The sequence below is a fragment of the Genypterus blacodes genome, unplaced genomic scaffold (genome assembly GCF_046128005.1).
Source record: "Genypterus blacodes isolate CSIRO-AG114 ecotype Tasmania unplaced genomic scaffold, CSIRO-AGI_Gbla_v1 ptg000005l_1, whole genome shotgun sequence".
NCBI classification, from domain to species: domain Eukaryota; kingdom Metazoa; phylum Chordata; class Actinopteri; order Ophidiiformes; family Ophidiidae; genus Genypterus; species Genypterus blacodes.
Window position 1 is genome coordinate 370,805 of NW_027466819.1, and position 19,849 is coordinate 390,653.

At 45.8% G+C, this 19,849-nt stretch overlaps 1 protein-coding gene across 1 annotated transcript; it reads left to right on the top strand.

Annotated features, from left to right (window-relative positions):
• The first annotated feature begins 1,575 nt into the window (after nt 1–1,575).
• On the top strand, nt 1,576–19,691 carry cacnb2b (calcium channel, voltage-dependent, beta 2b). The gene is made up of 14 exons (XM_076147524.1): nt 1,576–2,098; nt 13,252–13,317; nt 15,067–15,189; nt 15,337–15,476; nt 15,859–15,920; nt 16,015–16,040; nt 16,233–16,313; nt 16,486–16,544; nt 16,648–16,757; nt 16,902–16,910; nt 17,172–17,323; nt 17,469–17,564; nt 17,742–17,915; nt 18,322–19,691. Exons 1-14 carry the CDS (start codon nt 2,051–2,053, stop codon nt 19,024–19,026), a joined length of 1,851 nt encoding a protein of 616 aa, XP_076003639.1. The 5' UTR covers nt 1,576–2,050; the 3' UTR covers nt 19,027–19,691.
• Nucleotides 19,692–19,849: the final 158 nt, after the last annotated feature.

The window sequence follows — 19,849 nt, forward strand, 5'->3', positions numbered from 1 at the left end:
TTCAAACCAGTCCACCGACAGTACCGAGTGTAACCTTGGTGTGTGCGTGCGTGCGTGTGTGTGTGTGTGTGTGTCTGTGTATCAATGTGGAGTGCCACAGCGACACCGCAGAGAGATGTTATAACACGAAGCCCTCCGCCACGACAGCTCTGACAGAATTATACCCAGCGGTCTTGGTCTTTGTCCCTCTGATGGATGAGCCGGGGGCAGAGGGACAAAGTGTTTAAGGGAATTGCCAAAACAGCAGGGGGGGAGAAGGCAGGGAGAATGTTAGGAGCAGTTGCATCCGGCTGCATCTGTGATGATAAATGGAGTAAATTTCAAAGAGGAATGTAACTCCATTTAAAATGCAGCGCCACACTGAGAGGGAGGAACGAGTAAAAGACATTATTGATGATACACAGACGACACAGGGCTCGGCTGTAAGATTCACTTGTGGCTGAATGAGGTGTCAGCGCCGGCCTGCTTTCATTAACTTGTTAATGAAAACTAAAATTAACATCCCTTAATTTCCCCACAGCCATGATCATCCTTCTCCTCCTTAATGATTCATGCTGTAATCTGCGAGGAAGTGTCGGTGCAGCTTGTGGCTTCTTCACAGTGCATGGAGCATGGAGAGATTCCTTTTTATCCCAACGCTCAAAATGAACCACCACTACTCCCAACCAGCCCAAAGCCTGCATGTATTCCTCCTGGTTTTGAGTGTGTGATCCACGTGAATGCCTCCTGTAAAGCTGAGCAGCATTGCAATTATTCATCTACTACTAAACTTCACAGTTGGCATATTGAGCAGAAACGGAATCCCCTGGAGCCTCTTTATCCTGCTGTTAAGGTAACATGGGAAACAAGAGAGGGAGAGAGGAGGAATCACACAACTGATAAAGGAAAAAGGGAGGGAGAGAGGGCAGATAGAGAGATTGACGGGGGGTGGGGGGGTGGGTGGAGGCTTTTGTAAATCGCTGGGGCTGGAGGCGCATTTGAATTCAGGCTGTGTGTCTCCTGCGCTAGCCGAATGTTACCTGCTCTAGCATGGCAACAGTGAGAGAGGGAGAAAGGGGGGGGGGGATAGAGAGAGAGAGAGCAGTGGGCTTCAACTGCAGACTCCACACTGTCACTACAGGAGTAAAGAGTGACTCAGGTAAGCAGGAACGCCCCTGATGAGAGGGACCCTTGAGATAGAGCAAGAGCGAGGGAGAGAGGGAGAGAGAGAGAGAGCGAGAGGGAGGGAGGGGGACACAGACAGACATTGAAAGACAGAGAGAGAGCGAGAGAGAGAGAGAGAGATGCTGGGAGGAGCTAAAGCTGGATTTTGAGGAGGAAGAAGCAATGCATCGCGCAGAAATTTAGAGCTCTCTGAATCGGGGCTTGGTTCCACAGCGCTCCGGGTGGGCTGCCAGAGTGGGGGTCCGGCTCGATTCAGGCGAGATGGACATGGGGCAACTCCAGCTCTGATTGGATACATCTGAGAGACACGCTGAGAAGAAAATGACATTCACTTAATACTCCCAAGACAGTACAAGGAGGAGGAGGAGGTGGAGGGGAGAGGAGGGAGGGGGAGCTGTGGGAGTGGGAGGGTGCAGTGTGAGTGGAGGAGTAAACACAGGATGGGTGATGGACACCTCCATTCACACTTTCTGAGATGAGGCGCTCACACACACACACACACAGAGACACACACACACACCTGACTGCAAACCAGACCGCATGCATGCCTCAGAGAGAGTCCCCGGGATCTTCTCACACGAGATGCTGTGAGGCGTTCAGGATCACGCTGCCCCCCCTTGTCTCCTAACATCAGATCAGAGGAACTTCACCTCACCACAAACCCCAGCTGCTGATCCTCCCTGACAGAAAGTGTGCACTTAAGAGTTTGGACTCACAGATTTCTTCTTCTTCTTCTTCTCCTTTCTGTCTTCGCTGCCTGGGGGGCTCACGTGGATCTCCTGTGCCATGAGGATCTCCTGTGTGTGACGCTGGCCTGAAACAACCCCCCAAAGGACTCCAGCAGCCTGTCTCCCCCACTCTCCTCCTCCCTTAACTGGATGTCTTGATGTATTGCTGTGGGCTGGGACACTGGCGGAGAGTGCAGTCCACCTATGTAAGTGACCGTCACAGCACCACTCTTTCACTCCTATAGGAACAGCGTAGACGTTTGGTTGAGATGCAACGTCCATGTTTGTATACTCCGGCTCGTCCATTCATGTTTTGTGCCAGAATTCTGCTCCTCTGCGTCCGCAGTGTGCACTAACAACAAGCTTGCAACCTGTTATCAGCTGTGAAGGTGTCCGTGCAGACTATTTGCTGGAGGTCTAACTGCCTGTGAGTTTTCTACAGGGACCTTCGGAGCAGACAGTGTCTCTCTGTATCGATCTCATCACTGCCACTTATTGAAAACGAGCTCAAATACCGCAATTGGGATTTAACGTTTCCCGAGGCAACAGCTTGATTTGATATTTGTCGACACTTCAGTCCTGTAGCTCCCTGACTGTGAACTTGAAAGTTGAGGCGTTTGCGCGCGTGTGTGTGTGTGTGTGTGTGTGTGTGTGTGTGTGTGTGTGTGTGTGTGTGTGTGTGTGTGTGTGTGTGTGTGTGTGTATGTATGTATGTGTATGTGTATGTGTATGTGTGTGTGTGTGTGTGTGTGTGCGCGCGTGTGTGTGTGCGGATGCTGTCTCTCTCGCGCCATTGATCCCGTCAGACTGAAGGAGGAGAGGAGTGAGGGACAGGACAGACAGGTGCAGCTTCTGCTGTCCTCTCAATGTCAGACAGGAGCGAGGAGGGACGACACGCTGACTCAGTCTCACCCCTCACGTCTGTCTGCCTGTCTGTCCTGTCATCTGTCACCACTAACACTCTTTTCGCCTCATCTGAATCCATTTTGACAAAACGTAGCGATGCTTTCTAACCCATTTTTCACGTATTTTTCAATGTTTTCATCAATTTCTTCAAAGGTAACACACCGATCTCACAAAAAATAAACAATTACATGGCATTAATTCCATGATAGGGGGCCATACAAAGATCCATATTAAAAAACACAACTGTTCTTAATGACAAACGAAGGTTACAGCAGTTTAATAGAAGAAAAAACATAAATTGTTCCTAAATAAAGGAATTGAAGTCCTATTATTGTTTATTAAGGGCCAGTTAGCTTTAGAAAATGGACGATAAGTTGTCGTTGTGTCTCTGCCAAATGTTGTCAGAGTTTATTACTCATCCATTTTGTTTGTGTGTGTGTGTGTGTGTGTTTATGTGTTTGTGTCTCTCTGTGTGTGTGTGTGTGATGATGATGATGTTGCCAACTATACACTGTCAGCGCTGAAATTCAAAGCGATGGTTCATAAGAACCATTCCCTCTTGGATGCACCTCTGCTTTGGCACAATACACACCTGGACCTCCTTGTCTAACCTCATACCCAACACATTATCTTTACATTTATATTTAAATCTTCACCTTTGCGGGTGTGTTTCTCAGACAGAGCTGGATTATCGTTTCTGCTATGTGCGGACAGTTGAGCCTGCAGTTGAGGGTGTGAGGGTATGAGTGTGTGAGTGTGTGAGGCCCATCGGTTCACCTCTATTATGCAAACAGGACATATTGCACACCGCCTGAAGTAAAATGAATGAATATGATTTCTGAGATTGTTATGTTTGGCGGTTTTCCTCAAATCCTGGACGCTCCCTTCTGCTCGTCTTAAAGCGAATGCAAAGGAAAGATAAGCCTCTAAATGTATTCAGTCACACTCAGATTTTACACTGTGGACTATGGATTTTGTTTGCTTGAATGATTTTTTATTTTTGAGCTTTTGGTTTTCACTCTTTTTGGGATTCTGCATGATTTTAGAAACGCAAGTGAGCAAATCTGCTTTAGCTGCGTAAGAAATGTAGAGATTTAGCAATGCTACAGTGTAACCATGATGATGTAATCTGATCTAATCACAGCTTTATATTCACAATAAGGCAGGGTGAAATGTGTTTCAGCTTTATTCATAGTTCTATTCCTGCTGCTTTGAACTCCTTTCCATTATTGGCCCACTGCTATCAGACGCATCTTCAGGGAGCTCCGATCCACACAGAGCCAGCACACACATCGATTACAAAGCTGAATCAAAATACTGGGGATTTGGTAAACAAACTGGTCTGGACCAGACTGTGGTTGGTATTGACTTGTTGTCTCTGGCTGTTTCTGCCTTTACCTGAGGAGGCTGCAGATCAGAGTCTCTGTGTGGGGCTGAGAGGCTCTTCAGCACTGAGGGGCTCTCAAGCTAAATCATATATGCAACAAACAGGAAAAGTCTAAATGATGAGCTGCATGTGTCTCTCTGCGTCTGTCTGTCTGTCTGTCTGTCTGTCTGTCTGTCTGTGTGTCTGTCTGTCTGTCTGTCTGTCTGTCTGTCTGTCTGTCTGTCTGCCACGTCAGCTTCTCGAGGTCATTCTGATTTTAGATAACGGATTCAGGCCGGCAAAGTGTTTTGCTTTGATACCATGTCAGGGATCGATAACCTGTCCTCCAAGCTGTGCTGCCCTGCTGTGCCCTGCTCCTCTCCAACCCTCTCCTCCTCCTCCTCCTCCTCTCTGTCCCCTTCTCCTCATGCTCTCTGTGCCTCCATCCTCCCACTCTCCCTCCATCATCTCTCCTCTCATTATGTTCCCTCTCCTCTCACTCATTGGACACTGTTCCCTCCTTTTCTCCCCTATTTTCAATCCCTCCTCTCCCAGATGTTAGTGAGGCGGGAGAGGGCCATTTGCTGGCGAGAGCCTCCAGCATCAGAGAGGAGGGGCATCAGCCAGATGTTTGGCTGCGTATTCATGCAGGGGTCCAAACATGTTATGAACCCAAAGTGTGCACACAGAAAGATGAGGAAGGTTGAAGAGGACAAAAGCTGAAGGGACTTTTCTGCATGTTCTGTTTCACCGCCTGGCAGTTGAACTCGCCAGCGCTTTTGGAATTATTTCCTCTTCTCACACTCTCCTCCTCCTCCTCCTCCTCATCGAGTCTATTTTTGCGCAGCGTGTTTAGGCGAGGTTCCAGGCATGTGTAACATTTACCTGGTGAGAGAATGATGTAGCCCGTCTCCATGCTGGACTGGCTGCTGCTCAGGTGGTCTGGGCGTCTGTGGGTGTGAGGACGCCGAGGGCATCACGGTCTGGCTCTCATCCGCTCTCATCCGCTCTCATCCTTCTCCAAAAGCGAGCCAATGCCGAAAGTTGCAAAGAACAAAAATGTCTCCTGGGTGAGTAGTGGAGGTGTGATGGACACTGGAGCTGTGGAGGATAATGGGAGTTCAGTTGGAGTGCTTTTACGTTTGTGTCTTGCTTGTCGGCTTTGGATGTTGGTATCTTTGGCTGCTTGGTGTTCAGATCATCTCGGAGCTTTACTCTGCAGTGATGACATGCAGGCTTTGGTTTTGGTTTGGGGTTAAATCAGATTGCAGGGCCTGTTTCTGTTGTGTTCATGTCTCTTCAGGACGCCTTCCTCTTCCCCCGGTCCAGCGCTCTGCAAACGCTTTGGTGCTTCTTCTTCTCCAGCTGAAATAAAACGCTGCCTGGTCAACTGAAACATCCTATTTAACAAAATAGGACTCAGGAGGCAACAATTAGATCCAAATCAGTGAGCACAGAGTGAGTGGGAGGAGCCAAAATGTGCTGAGTTTGCATGTTCACGTGACATCAATCTGACTGTCAGACAGAGAAGGAAAATAATTACACAGTTTGATTTGCAGATGTGTGTTGCGTGCCACCTATTCCTGACCCAGCAGCGCGCACACACACACACACACACACACACACACACACACACACACACACACACACACAGAGAGAGGTTGTAAGAGGCTTATGAACAGATGTTTGTTTACATGTGTGTGAGTGCACATGTGCAGTGGAACACGTGTATGCACTGGTGTATGGGGAGAGAGAGAGAGGGTTCACGCATCATAGAGTTGTCGGTGTGTGTTAGTGTGTGTTAATGCCTCTGTGATTAAATCTCTTTCTACATGAGTTGCTAAAATGGTCACATGGGCTCAGTGTGCATATGTTCACTTTGTTGTACACTTCAGATATAAATGCACACACACACACACACACACACACACACACACACACACACACACACACTGTATTCATACTGCATGTATTTGATCTTTTTTTAGGGACAAATCCATGATCACACGCTCATTGGTGCAGGTGAACACACTCCAACATGGCATGGCATCACACACACACACACACACAGCGGACGATTCCATCTCTGGTTAGCAAACGAGTCACTTTTACGCACTTGGACACACACACACACACACACACACACACACACTTGGTTCGGCGCTTCGGGTCACATGAGCGACGCGCTGCGCAACAGATTCCGCGCTGGAAATAAGCCTTTAATGCCCCAGCAGAGGGCAACGACACACACACTCACACACACCGACACACTCGGACTTAAGTGAAACCCGTCACGCCACTCAGCCGTGCGGTGCCTCCGCCGGTGCCTGCGCGACGCCATTTTTTTGCGGAAACATTTTACGCGCAAAGTCGTTAGTTTTTACGCGCTTGTTTTTTATTTGTGACGTTCAAGGACATTTTGGGATTTATGGGCTGATTCCTGCAGGTGAACTTCTCCTCCATGTCTCAGTCACTGCAGACAGGTGAAGCTTAACTACTTTAACCTGATTTCTACACCAACAACAAAGCGTCTTTGACACCATGCCGCCCAAGAAAAGGGTAAAATGTTTAATATTATTGTGTGTGTGTGTGTGTGTGTGTGTGTGTGTGTGTGTGTGTGTGTGTGTGCGTGCGTGTGTGTGTGTGTGTGGAGCATGAATAATAGCAGCATGCACCATCTGTTGCACTGGGCCTTAATCCTTATGTGGGGCCTTTCCACATCATTGCACAAGGCTGATAGAGATGAGAAGCATACATGTCCACACGCTTGTATCATGCCCTGTGTGTGTGTGTGTGTGTGTGTACTTTGTATATTGTAGTTGCATAACTAGTGGAATGCAAAGAACTTTCCATCTCGTGCATTTTAGGCCCATGAGGCTGCAGAACATCCACACAGATCTGAAGTGTGTTTGGTCCCAGCTGTGCCTAGAATTAGAAAACAGAAATTGTATCTTCTATGTATTGATTTATTGATGGTAGACGACAGCTAAGCGCTTCACAGTGTACAGCAGCAGAATACATACAAGCCGTCAGTGCAGAAGTGATCTCCTAAAATAAATCCTTCTCACCACAGACAGAAGGGAATATGATTATGATTTATTTATACTCGCCCACATCGTTCTGCAAGTTAATTTGTATGACAAAACTGTTTGACTGCAAGATGGAATTTCACCACTAAAGGCATTAAAGCAGTACTGATGGCTTCATGTGTAGACTTTGCACAGTCAGAACGGCCTCCTGCCTCCTCAGTGTCAGTTCTGTCCCGCTGCTCGTTACCCAGAATAGGAAAAGCCTCTTAGTAGCTGTGAGTGGCGCATTACATCCAGATACCTGCTCTGTTCCCTGGCAGGAAGTGGAGCAATTCACTGTAGGTGTCTGGGAAGGTCCAGGTAATAACAGGGATGGATCAGGAGCATGTCACACTCTATGATCTGATTGTTTTGCAGCTTATTTGTGTTGTAGTGTTCCAGGAAAGTGACACAGTGATGGAGATGTTTCATTAATGTCAGCGGCGCATACGTGGGAAACGATCATAACAGCAATGGTTGGCGTAGGGATGTTTTTTCACAATCCATAATCCACAATCAATAAGATGTTATAAGATCTGCGACTGGGCCCTGGTGAACGAGTCAATATGGGCTTTGGAGAATATAAATGGAGTTTTTATTTTGGTGTTATCTCTATCTGATGACTGTCAGGAAGGTGGCACACACACTTTCACACACACACACACACTGTCTCCGAGGAGTTTGCATTCTCTCTCTCTCTCTCTCTCTCTCTCTCTCTCTCTCTCTCTCTCTCTCTCTCTCTCTCTCTCTCTCTCTCTCTCTCTCTCTCTCTCTCTCTCTCTCTCTCTCTCTCTCTCTAAAACCAGGATTGACACATGCTATCTTAATCTCCTTACACAGAGACAATCATGCCTAGAGAGGTGGAGGGCAGGGAGTTTATAGTGCTGTTAGATTCTTAAGTATTCACCGTTTTTCCCTCTAATATTCTGCCAGATTTGTAAAAAAAATCTCCTTGAAGTAGTGGATGGTTTAATCATTCACTCATAATGAACGAGAGCGATGATAAATGTTCTTTATTGTGCCTGACCACATTTGGATTCTTTGCTAATGTACAATATTGATGAATCCTTTATTAACATATAAAGATAAATGATGTTTTTTGCGGTAGGCTGCCACATTTGATCTATAATTGGAGACGTACGGGGCTGTGATGCAGCTTTTATCTCCACAGGCTGTGACTGGTGCCAAAGTAAAGGTGGCGGTGCCAGCGCGGCCATACCGGCTCTGTGGCGGGAACGGGCTGAGGGCGCCATGCCAGTCTCCTCTAGACAGATGATGCAAAGCCACTGATTAGACAGAGCCTGGAGAAATGTGAGCCAACGCTGCATGCAAATGAACTCAGTGTGAGAAAGAGACAGAGTTGCAAAGAATTCATTGCAGGGAGGAATAATTAGATGGTAAGAGCTAAAGGTGGTGATAAAGGAGCCGCCCGACAACGTTTCACACATCCTCAGCAACAGAAAAAGCAGATTTTCCGAATTTGCGAATACGAGAGCTCAGAAACTCCGGCCGACTGGAGGTCCGACAGGAAATTAATCACAATTACGTCGGCGACCTGCTCCACAGACCGCAATGTTTTATGGTGTAGATTGTTTAAGAAGCGAGATTCAAGCCACCCTAGCTCCCCAGTTATACTTCAATGGAGCTCATAAGTCTTCGTTGTAAGAGAGCATCAGCAGAATGCACTGGAACATGTGTGCACTATGGCTAAAGGAAATCAGTCGGTGTTCTCTCCTCCGTCCAGCCACACTGTGGTGAGCGTAGGAAAATATTCGCCATGACTGACAGGAGTTTGGATACCGTCCTACCGTCAGCGACCCCGTCCAGCGGGTCAAGTCCCTCTGTAAGAACACACCCGGCCTCCCCCCATCAGTTTGTTGAGTGCGTTGGCTCCCGCCGCCCTCACATCCATCACTCAGCCATCCAAATTAATGCGGAAAAACTTCATAAACGGGCTGGCAACGTTCCCACGCCGACTCCATTTAAAAACAGGCCAGGAATACGCCGTACACAGGGCGGCGTCGTGGCACGTAATGCATTAGTGATGATAACAGCGTATAGAGTTTCATAAACGGGTGTCAGTCAGGGTTGAATGAGCAACTTTCCCGCCTTCGCACATTGGAGAAATGGCTCTCTGCTGAGTTCAGGTGTTGGAACGTTTAACCTTTTTAAAGGTAATTGAGAATGAAGGTTCTGTCATTATCACTGTGCTGGAGTTTGAATGGACTGAGCTGATGTGTGAGTGACGAGCTGCCTCAGTGTCACTTTGTTCATTCCAAACCTAATTTGCTTTGTTCTCTCCTCATTCTAGTAGTCGATGGTTACCAGTGTTAATATCCTGTAGAACCCTGTGTGAGGCCGGACGGTGCCAACGTCTCTATATTTCCCTTCTTGTGCCGCTTGCTTGAGTCTGGCAGGTTGTCGCCTTGCTGTAAGCTGAAGGTGGCACAGATATCTGGATGCTGCAGAGCTGCTGTGGAGAGGTTTAGACTTATTTAGCTTACTAATGACATTAACTAATGACAGGAAGCCGCACATACGTCTGACGTCACTCAGTCAGACCAGTGGTGCCAATGAGGGACCGATATCAGTCTTTAATATCACATCTCACATCAGAGAGGATCCATCAAATGTGATTAATAAAATGTTTATGTCCTGCGTCACTTGTTCTTACACAAACAATTAAAATCTGTGCTCCTGCGTTTACGATTGCTGAATGATGAGTTTGGCCGTGAACGTTGCCAGGCTGACCCCGCTGACCTAGAGATGTAACATTGCCGCGGTTGTTTCGTTTAATCTACAAGGATGTCGTTGATTTTACAAACACTCTGGCTGGTTTTTGGAGGCTAAGACGACTGAAGGAGGATGTTCCTGCACATTTTTCAGATGAGTCGGGGCTTACAGTTCACAATGAGAGAGGGATTTCATTAGGAGGAGTTATTTAAGCTTAGGTTGCACATTTCATTCGTTGGTTTCCATAGAAACACGTCTCCAGTTGTCGGAGGAGTGCGTGGAAGGAAGGATTTCTTAACGAGATATCTTCATGCGTGCAGGGCGGAGGGATGAATCTGAGGATTGTTTTGTTCTTCAGCGATTCCATTGACAGTGGCTTAGTAATGATGAATGTCATCACAAACACTTCCTTTCCCTTTTGTCTGATATTTTTTATCATTTATGCCTTTATAGCCTCGTAGCCACTGATTGTCTTTTTGTGAGCACAAAGGCTCTTTTTGTCATTATTCCTAAGACCTTTTCCAGGATGTAAACAAAGGCAAACCTCTGGATCTGTGTCCCTGTTTGATCATCTGGCAACTTGTGATGTCTGACTGATTGACCTCTGGAGCAGAACACTGGAACATTTGACTATATTTAACTAATATCAAAGATTCGTAAACCTTTTTTTTTTTTACATCAAGGACCAATGACCTCTGTTTCTATTCGTGATCATGTATTTATATCCACATCTCTGCCTTGATATCAGGCGCAGCCACAGGAAGAAGCAGCTCATCTAGACTCTATTAGTGACGACTACAAGTTGAACTCTTGAGCTCTTCTCATAATTCTACAAATAAAGTAGAATCTGTCACGTTTTCAGATGCACGTGGTCATAATGCAGATATCTGCTGTCGTGCTCAGCAAGGTTTCATTAGGATAATATAATCCAAGTGGTAAATACTTCAGAGTTGGAATAAATGAATAAAAGACAGACTTCAGTTATTTGTGTCCATCTGCGTGGGACGCTCCAGGCTCGCCAGCTGGCCGCCGGTGACTCAGTGGCTTTGATTATTTGGGTTAAGCGACGGTTTAGCGTCCACCGGTCCAATCAGATGCTTTTCTCCCGATGTATTCGTTTGAGGACAGAGCTGCGTTAACTTGTCTGAGCGGCAGAGGGAGAGGTCACCTTCAGGTAGCAGGTAGCACTTTGAACGCGGCCTCGTCCTCAAGCTTCCTTTAAGGAAGCAAGGAAGGAAGGAAGGATGGATGGGGGGGAGTGCTGAAATGGAGGAATGTGAGATTTTTTTTGTTTTGGCATAGAATTGGATCATTATTATTTTGTTAAAGGGCACATTTTAATAGCTTTTTAATGTCACAAAATCTGCCATAGCACACAGTGTAAACATTTATATTAGACCACTGATTCGCCAATATAGCCCTGGAGCCTCATATTGGCAATCATTAACCATGAAAAATTAAGTAATTTTCACTGTTCTCATAATTAGGCAGTCCAGGGTTTTTCCTCAGCTTTAGAGGAGAGTATTCAGCACTCAGCACAGGAAGGAGAAAACCCTAAATTGAACCTTTCTCTAGTTTTCTGGGTGCTAGACAGCAGGCGTCTCCATGTCACCTGCACTTGCTGGCGTCACATTATTTAATCATTCAGCGTGGGCGTTTTGTACCATTGGCTGGGTGACATTGGCTCGCAGGAGAGGTGGGTGCTGTGTGAGCAGATGTCTACACCAGCCATGGGTAAACAAACAAACACACACACACACACTCACACACACGCCAGAGCATAATTCTGCCCCAGGGAGAGAAGTTCTTCCTCGGCTCTAATTTCCTCCTCATGGTGGCACTTCACATCATTTCAGTTTCAGCTCTTGTGTGTAAAATCGATGGATGTGAGTCTACACACACACACTCAGCGGACACGTACCACTTTTCTTATTTCCCTTGAATGGATTCCACACGCTGCCCTCTCATTACATCCCTAATTTGCTACCATTTAATAGTTTATCAGTTATACTGTTGTTGTGACCTGATTTTCACATTTCTCTTATTGTCCCTTATATAATGTAATCGTCCTCCTTCATCATGTTTCGTGTTGCTGACTACGTTCCTTACTCGTGTCTTCTATCTCACCTCCTATGTCCTCTCCCTCTCTCCCTTCTCTTCATTTAAGGATACATGCTATTAAAAGCTGAGTCTTATAGTGCTAAAGATTTACAACAACAACTAGCAGCCTGGTAACTACATGCTGCACATTCCATTATTGTCAAAGTGTTTTCCTTGTGGCGTGCAGCTCAGTGTGATGACTAAAGGACAGTCTGTGGAGGGTAAAGGCCCGCCTGATCCGGTGTCTGACGCAGGGGAAAAAAATGCACATTTCACTCGACTCTTTCTAAAGCCTGAGTTTAACTTCAAAGGCCATTGCTTAGCGCCCCAGATAACAACAATAAAGTGAAGCGTGGGTGCGTTAGAATGTGGCATTTCATCAATTCCAATAACCCAGCAAAGTTGGAGACTTAGCGAGGACTCAGCCGTGTCGCTTTGTTAAAATGCATCAGGGAGCTGCAGACGGTCTGCAAGGAGAGAGTTGATTTGTGACTTTGGGATGCGAGTGTGTGTCTTGAGTGCTAGATTGACGCGAGAGAGGCTGAGCACCTCCTGGCTATGACACAGAGGGCATTAATTACCGTGTCTTTGAGAGGACAATCTAATCTCTGGGACACATGGAGCATAAACCTGGAGGTCCCAGGAGGGATCCAAAATGCCACTTCCTGAAAATTACAGCCAGCAGTGTTCTAGGAAAAGGAACAATAATGAAGAGGACCTGATTAGGGATGGTTGTGTGTTTAGGTCATAAGATGTATTTAGAGCCGTTTGAATTAGAGCCAAAATCATGGGGTTAAGGAATTCATCAGTAAATAAAACATTTGCATCCTTTTATTTTTGATGATTTTATTGAAAACAGGCTGAAATAATCTCAATACACTCACAGTGTTTTGTACAATTCCAAAATGCAGTGTTCCAGTGTGACTGTGTGTGTTGGTGCTTCCTGCCTGTGAGATGGATGATGACATGATGTGATGCACTGCTTAGTGACTCCAAATGATTATTTTTGTGTCCACAGCCTCAAGTTTTTTTTTTCCATTTTTCCTCCATCTGCCAATAAATAAATAAAAAAATCGCCTGAGTGTTTTACAATTGTTGATAAGGCATAATGATCTCTCTCTCTCTCTCTCTCTCTCTCTCTCTCTCTCTCTCTCTCTCTCTCCCTCTATCCCATCCCCACCCACAGGGAGAACACAGGGACTCGGACGTTGTCGAGGAAAGGAATGCCCAGGTGCAGCTGGAGAAGGCGAAGGTATCACTCAGTATCTAACGACCACCGCACCTCCCCACCCCCTATGCCCCTCACACATGCCCCTGACACACTCATTCTTCAGACCGGCTGCTCTCAAGGACACCATTACATCACACACTCGGGAAACAGACGGCAGCACGTCGTATCAGCCCAGCAATATTCTGCTATTGAAATGAGTCATCGCAATCTTCATCCCTCTTATCCCCTCAGGTGCTGAATGTCTGGACGAGAATAATGAAGGATATCAGTTATTGAATGAATTCGGGCCCTTTTGTTCAGCTGACTGAAAAGTGCAGTTTGATATTCCGGCAGTTCACTAGGCCAACTTTAATGTTAGACTATAGGGAATCTGTGTGATGAGGGAAATCACCAATCAGTGGTGCTCAGAGCTCCTGTTTAGTTCCACGGCGTCTGTCCATTCTGCCTGTTAAAGCTCCCACGCTGTGATCACGCCTGCACACTTTGATTAATAAAGCAAATGACTCACACTCACAGACAGAGGAGGCATTATGGATGCTACAGTACAGCAACACGACCGTTTAACAGACAGTAAAATCCCCACAACAAGTAACAAAAGATTCTCAGCTCAATTCCATTATGGTGTTGACATGAAGTGTAACTGAAGTTTCAGACACGAGCCATCAAGGCGTTCCTGTGACTTCCTGTACATGCGTAAAGAAGGCGGGGCTGTTTTCCTGTAGGCACGATGGCCATGAAGGTCATTTACACTTGAAAGTATCACAGCAGATACGAGTCTCTGCCCCTCTCTGTCTTTTAAGCAGCACCTGCTGATGCACATTCCACTGAATATTGAATTAAATGCGCCCCCACAGACTTAATGCGCTCCCGTCGGTGCTCCCTAATTAATGTGGCAAACACACTCAACTCGTCCCCTGCTGACCACGCTGACGCTCACAGCCCAAACTTTGCAGAGTGGAGTAATTAGCACCTTGATCAGCACGACGCTGACATTTGACTGTGATAGGATTATAACAAAACAGGAGGAGGAAGAGGAGGAGACATGTAGCTGCCGGGGCGATGCATGAAAGATATTTTACCTGAAGTGGTTTTGTCAGGCTCGACAAACGGCGCCGTGTTTGACACAAACCTCATTCTAAAGTAATGCATGTTTATGAGTGTAGTTGTAGGACATTAGATAAATATATGTGATGTGTTAAGTCCCCGTTTAAACTCAACTTCATCATCTTTTACTGTCTTTATAAAGGTCACACTGCATCATTCCCAAGCTGTTAAATAACCTGCAGAGCTGTTTCGGCAGCTAAAAATAGCACAATGCAGGAAACTACAGAACACACACTGTACATACCAAACACACACACACACACACACACACAGTATACAGGCACAGCATGCATACACAGACACAAAGTCACACACACACCATAATTATAATATAAACTGTATTTATTATGCTTGCATCATAAGAATATGAACAGCTCTGTTGAAGATACTGCGATGTTAGAAGTCTATGGGTCATTTACCACATTAACATCAGTCCTGTTCCATGGATCCTTTAAAGGAGCACAGATGGCTGTTTGATGTCGTGCTGGTTGTGTTTTAGTTTGACATTGAAAACCAGTATCATCACCTGTTGCTCATATAAAGATTTGACTCAAACCTCTAACCACCACATCAACTACAGGTATACAGATCTGTAGAGGTAAATACACCTGAGATATCCATTTGCAGTGATAATGTGGCATTAATGTCCTCCTGCTGCGTCCCCAGTACAAGCCTGTGGCGTTTGCGGTGCGTTGCAACTTCTCCTACACACCAGCAGATGACGACAACGTCCCTGTGCCCGGCCAGGCCGTCAACTTCGAGGCCAGAGACTTCATACACGTCAAAGAGGTTTGAAACCGACTCACTGGATCACATTTAGATGGAGGTGTTGCAAAGGTTTTAGTCGATAAGGCGTTTAGCGCACCATTGTCTAAAGCTGCCCTGTGAATGAAGAATTGATTGATGCTCCCCCCCCCCCCTAATTTATTCAATTAGAAGTTCAACAATGACTGGTGGATTGGCCGGCCAGTGAAGGAGGATGCTGTGGTGGGCTTTGTCCCCAGTCCGGTCAATCTGGAGACCATTCTCATCAGAAGAGAGGTCCAGGCCAGGAAAGCTGCCAAGGCCTTAGCCAGGTATGTACCTACAAAATAAAAACTGTATAAGACAATATCGATAGTTAAAAAAAAGATCCTGAATGTCAGTATTTATTATAGCAGAATTATTCCTCTCTGATTTCTCATGAGGCTGCGTTTCCTCCCACAATACACCAGGAGGATTTAGTCTTGAGAGGAGCTCGTGTAGAGGACGTGGAAATGTTGCCGCTCTTGGCACATTTTGTGCTGAGTCGGCTCGAGGGATTTTACTTTATAATCTTTATATAGGTATTATATGGTAGATACTAAAGTGATCCACTATTATGCCTCCCTCAGATCTTTGGAAGGGCGACAGTATTGCTCGGGCATATTGCATATTACTCTTCCCAAAGTGTCTAATCACATCTTTCTTGTGTCACAGTAAAGCAGCGTCTCAAGCAGCTCAAGACATGAATTCAAAAAAATACACCCCTCCTTCACAAGGTCAGTGTGTACTCATTTTTTTTTTACATATGTGATATTTCTGGAAATTGATCGGCTTATTATAGATTTCTCTGCCCTCCTTCTCTGTGAACAGCTAATCAGCAGGTGAAAAAGAAACCGGTAAGTCAGTTAATATCTGTTTTCTTCCAATCGTTCTCATTATAAATATTGTATAAATTAAGGTCTTGTTATGTCAATCCGTGGCATAAGTTTCCATCATGTGTTTAGTTTGTTCCTGAATTTTTATAGTCAAGCATCACAGTGTAATCTGATGTTTGCTGGTTAAAGTGTCTTTCTTCTCCTTGGTTGTAGGGGGAGCAGGTGGCCATGTATGATGTCGTGCCTACAATGCGCCCTGTGATTCTAATGGGGCCATCGCTGAAGGGCTTAGATGTAAGCCAGCCGCGCACACACACTTTAATTAATGATTAAGATCCCGTTAATGATGTTAAGATCCTCTGGGTGCTGATGGAAAGTTCTGTCAAATAGAATTACGCTCTGAATCCTGTTTCTGATTGTGCTGTTCAGGATTTCTGTAAGCATAAACGTTGTGTTCAATTCACAGGTGACAGATATGATGCAAAAAGCACTATTTGACTATTTAAAACATCGATTTGAAGGCAGGTAAGTTCTGATTGAATTCCTTCAAATCACTCCCTCACGCAATTCCGGTAACTGTTGAAACATGTATTCACATCTGTATAATGTTTTGTTTTTCTTCTTCTAGGATAACTATTACGCGGGTCACAGCAGACATCTCTCTGGCTAAACGCTCCATACTCAACAACCCTGGGAAAAAGGCCTTAATTGACCGAACGAACACTCGCTCCAATCTAGGTACACAGCCTGAAATGCGTTCAATCCAAGTGGCAAATCCTCTTTTTATATGAAGTGTCCTTTATGTTAGGAGAAGGAATGGGTGTCTAATAGAAGATTTACTTGGTTTTGTCTCTTGTCTCCCTCATTGTTCTCTCATCCCAGACAATGCTGGTACGTATGACTGAACTATCTGTTGGCTCTTCTGTGTTTGCACATCCCAGCTTGTTGCCTCATAGCTGTCAGATCAGCCACTGTTTTAAGTTACACGTTATTTATTTGTCCCCTTCTATTCTGAGCACACAGTCTAAACACAGTAAAACTATAATTTGTGAGTGGGGACGTCTTGTTTTCGTGGAAGTGTGTCTGTGGTGACACTCCCTGGATGTCAGAGGCGTTAAGCAAAGGTATGAACTCTGTGTGACTCTGATTCAGCCCTGATTCAGGGGGAAGTGGAGCGGATCTTCGAGCTGGCCCGTAGCATGCAGCTGGTAGTCCTGGACGCAGACACAGTCAACCACCCTCTCCAAGTGGCCAAGACCTCTTTGGCTCCCATCCTGATCTATGTCAAGATCTCTTCACCAAAGGTAAACAATTCATCAACGTGTGCTCAAAAGTCACATATGCTTTGTATGTCCTCATGTTACTCAATGAAATGACCGGAGCTCCTGTTACACTCTTTCTTTTGCTGCTCCTCTTTCTCTCCTCCTTCTTGTCACTCTTGGTTTACAGGTGTTGACCAGGCTGATCAAGACAAGGGGGAAATCGCAGACCAAACATCTCAATGTCCAGCTAGTGGCGGCGGACAAGCTCGCCCAATGCCCACCGGTGAGTGCCATCTGGTGGCCTTTGTGTGGAAATTGCAGTCTTGTTTAACAGAAAGTAGTCAGGGGAAAGTAAATGAAATCAGAAAAGACAGTTTTGGAGTAGAGAATTAAGAGAAAAGTCTCTGTTACAGGTGATCGTTTCTTTAGTTGTTTTACTCTCAATGTCTCTGTACTGTAGGAAATGTTCGACGCCATCCTGGATGAGAACCAGCTGACCGATGCCTGTGAGCACATAGCGGAATACCTGGAGTCGTACTGGAGAGCCACACATCCACCAGAGATGGAGCCTGCCAATGCCATGGTGGCACAGCTGGCAGAGAACACACTGCCCACTAAGCCTACAGCAATACCGGTACATGAAACACACACACAATGAGGTTTCATACTCTCAACTCATCTGTACGCCCATTGTCCATTGCCCATTGCCTCCCATTGTCATGTTAGAAATGCAAAAATATTAAAAACTCATACTCATTGAGAACGAAAACTCTCAACTTCATATTGGTGAGATATTGGGTCGAGTAGTGATCTAAAGAGCTTCACTCATTCATGCCACATTCTCATCTCATTTCTCCTCATTCCACTCTACTGGGGAGATGCAGATGCTGAAATGAGGTAGTTCCACCTGTGGTGAGTGAAGTACATTCAAACTTTGGTCGAAGCTGAATTATGCCCAATACACTTTGTCTGATGAACTGAGGATTCATTAATTAGAGCTTAGAACTTACACAGCTATTCATTGTATCTTCTTGTTCCAGGATGAGCAGAAAAGCAGGAAGTCAACAGACCCCAAAAGGAAGGGCTCCCATGAGAATCACTTAGACCAGGACCCCCCTGCAGACTCAGCTCAGGAGCCGCCGGGTGAGCAGGGCCAAAGGGAGGAGGGAGAGAGGCTCCTGAGGACTGAACCAAAGAGACCCCAACACTCCCACCATCACCACCATCACCATCACCACCACCATAGCGCGGAGCACCCCAGACACAGTCAGCACAACCAAGCGTCCGGAGCGGCGGAGGCTCAGTCAAGTAGGGACACCCACCGGCATCCGCCTAAGGAGAGAGGGGAGGAGATGGCGGAAGAGGAGGAGGAGGAGGAGGTGCGCTACGACCGCAGGCGCGCGGTGCAGCACAGGGACCGTAACCACCACCATCGTAACGGCAATCACCATCATCACCATCACCACCATCACCAACAACAACAGCAGCGTCACCGCGGTAACAGCCAGCCACACACAGCCAGGGAAGACTATGAACAGGAGCACAACGAACGCAACCGGCAGCACAGTCACCATCAGCATTACCTGCCACGGACTCACCACAACCAGCACTACCCTGTGCACAATCATCACAACTACCACCAGTACCATGGCAGAGACCGAGACAGACACAAGGACAGGGAGACAGATCGGGACAGAGACAGGGATGTGAGACAGTTCCACAGGAATGCCTACATACACTCGTGACTGTTGTTTGTGCTGTGGGTTTATGCTGCTCAAATTTCAAATGCACTAATGAAGGGACAGAATTTTGTTTCTCCTAATTATCAGTTTCACCTTCTGCTATGCATGTACACACACACACACACACACTCTTATGCATTTCATCAATCAATATCCTGTAGATCAAATCGTTGTCTCCGTGTGCAAATGTGCAGATTTCATTTCTTCACAAGCCAACGATTTGTTTACAGCACTGGTACGGAAAACTCCCAGAACAATTTTTCTACACAACTGTAAAAGGAAGTCACACTGTGCTTCCTGTTTTTTCTAAATGGTTTAGACATCCAGCATTTACTAATTGCATTTGCTCCGTCTGAAAGCATGAATTATTGTTTTGGGTGACACTGACTATGTGCTATGTGTGGATCCTCTATGCATCCTCTTATGATAAACTGTATTGCTTGAATACAATCTCTATGCATTTGTACATACTTCATAATTGCCTTGTTTAGTTTCATGTAAGGAGAAGCAGAGAGCCTGTTGCACTGTTTGGTGGATTGTCACCAACTCTGGATCATTATTTGGATTTGAGCAGACTGTGGGTCGACCAATCTGAATTGACTTTCTTCCTTTCAGTATAATTTAATTCCTTTTATTTTGTACAGTATTGACTAATATGCACTCTTTTGTTGAAAATAATTAAAATATTAAACTAAAATCATATCAATCGACACTTTATTTTTACTTAAAATCACTTTGTAGTATTAATTGTTGTAGGCTGCCGATAGTCAAAACATAGAGCAAAGTCCCATTTCTTACTGCTTGTTATTAGATTCGCTAAAAAGTA

Coding starts and splice junctions, on each gene's coding strand:
- cacnb2b (XM_076147524.1), top strand. CDS start 2,051: ATGTATTGCTGTGGGCTGGGACACTGGCGGAGAGTGCAGTCCACCTAT. Junction 15,921..16,014: donor ATACACCCCTCCTTCACAAG/GTCAGTGTGTAC, acceptor CTCTGTGAACAG/CTAATCAGCAGGTGAAAAAG. Junction 17,324..17,468: donor TCAAGATCTCTTCACCAAAG/GTAAACAATTCA, acceptor CTTGGTTTACAG/GTGTTGACCAGGCTGATCAA.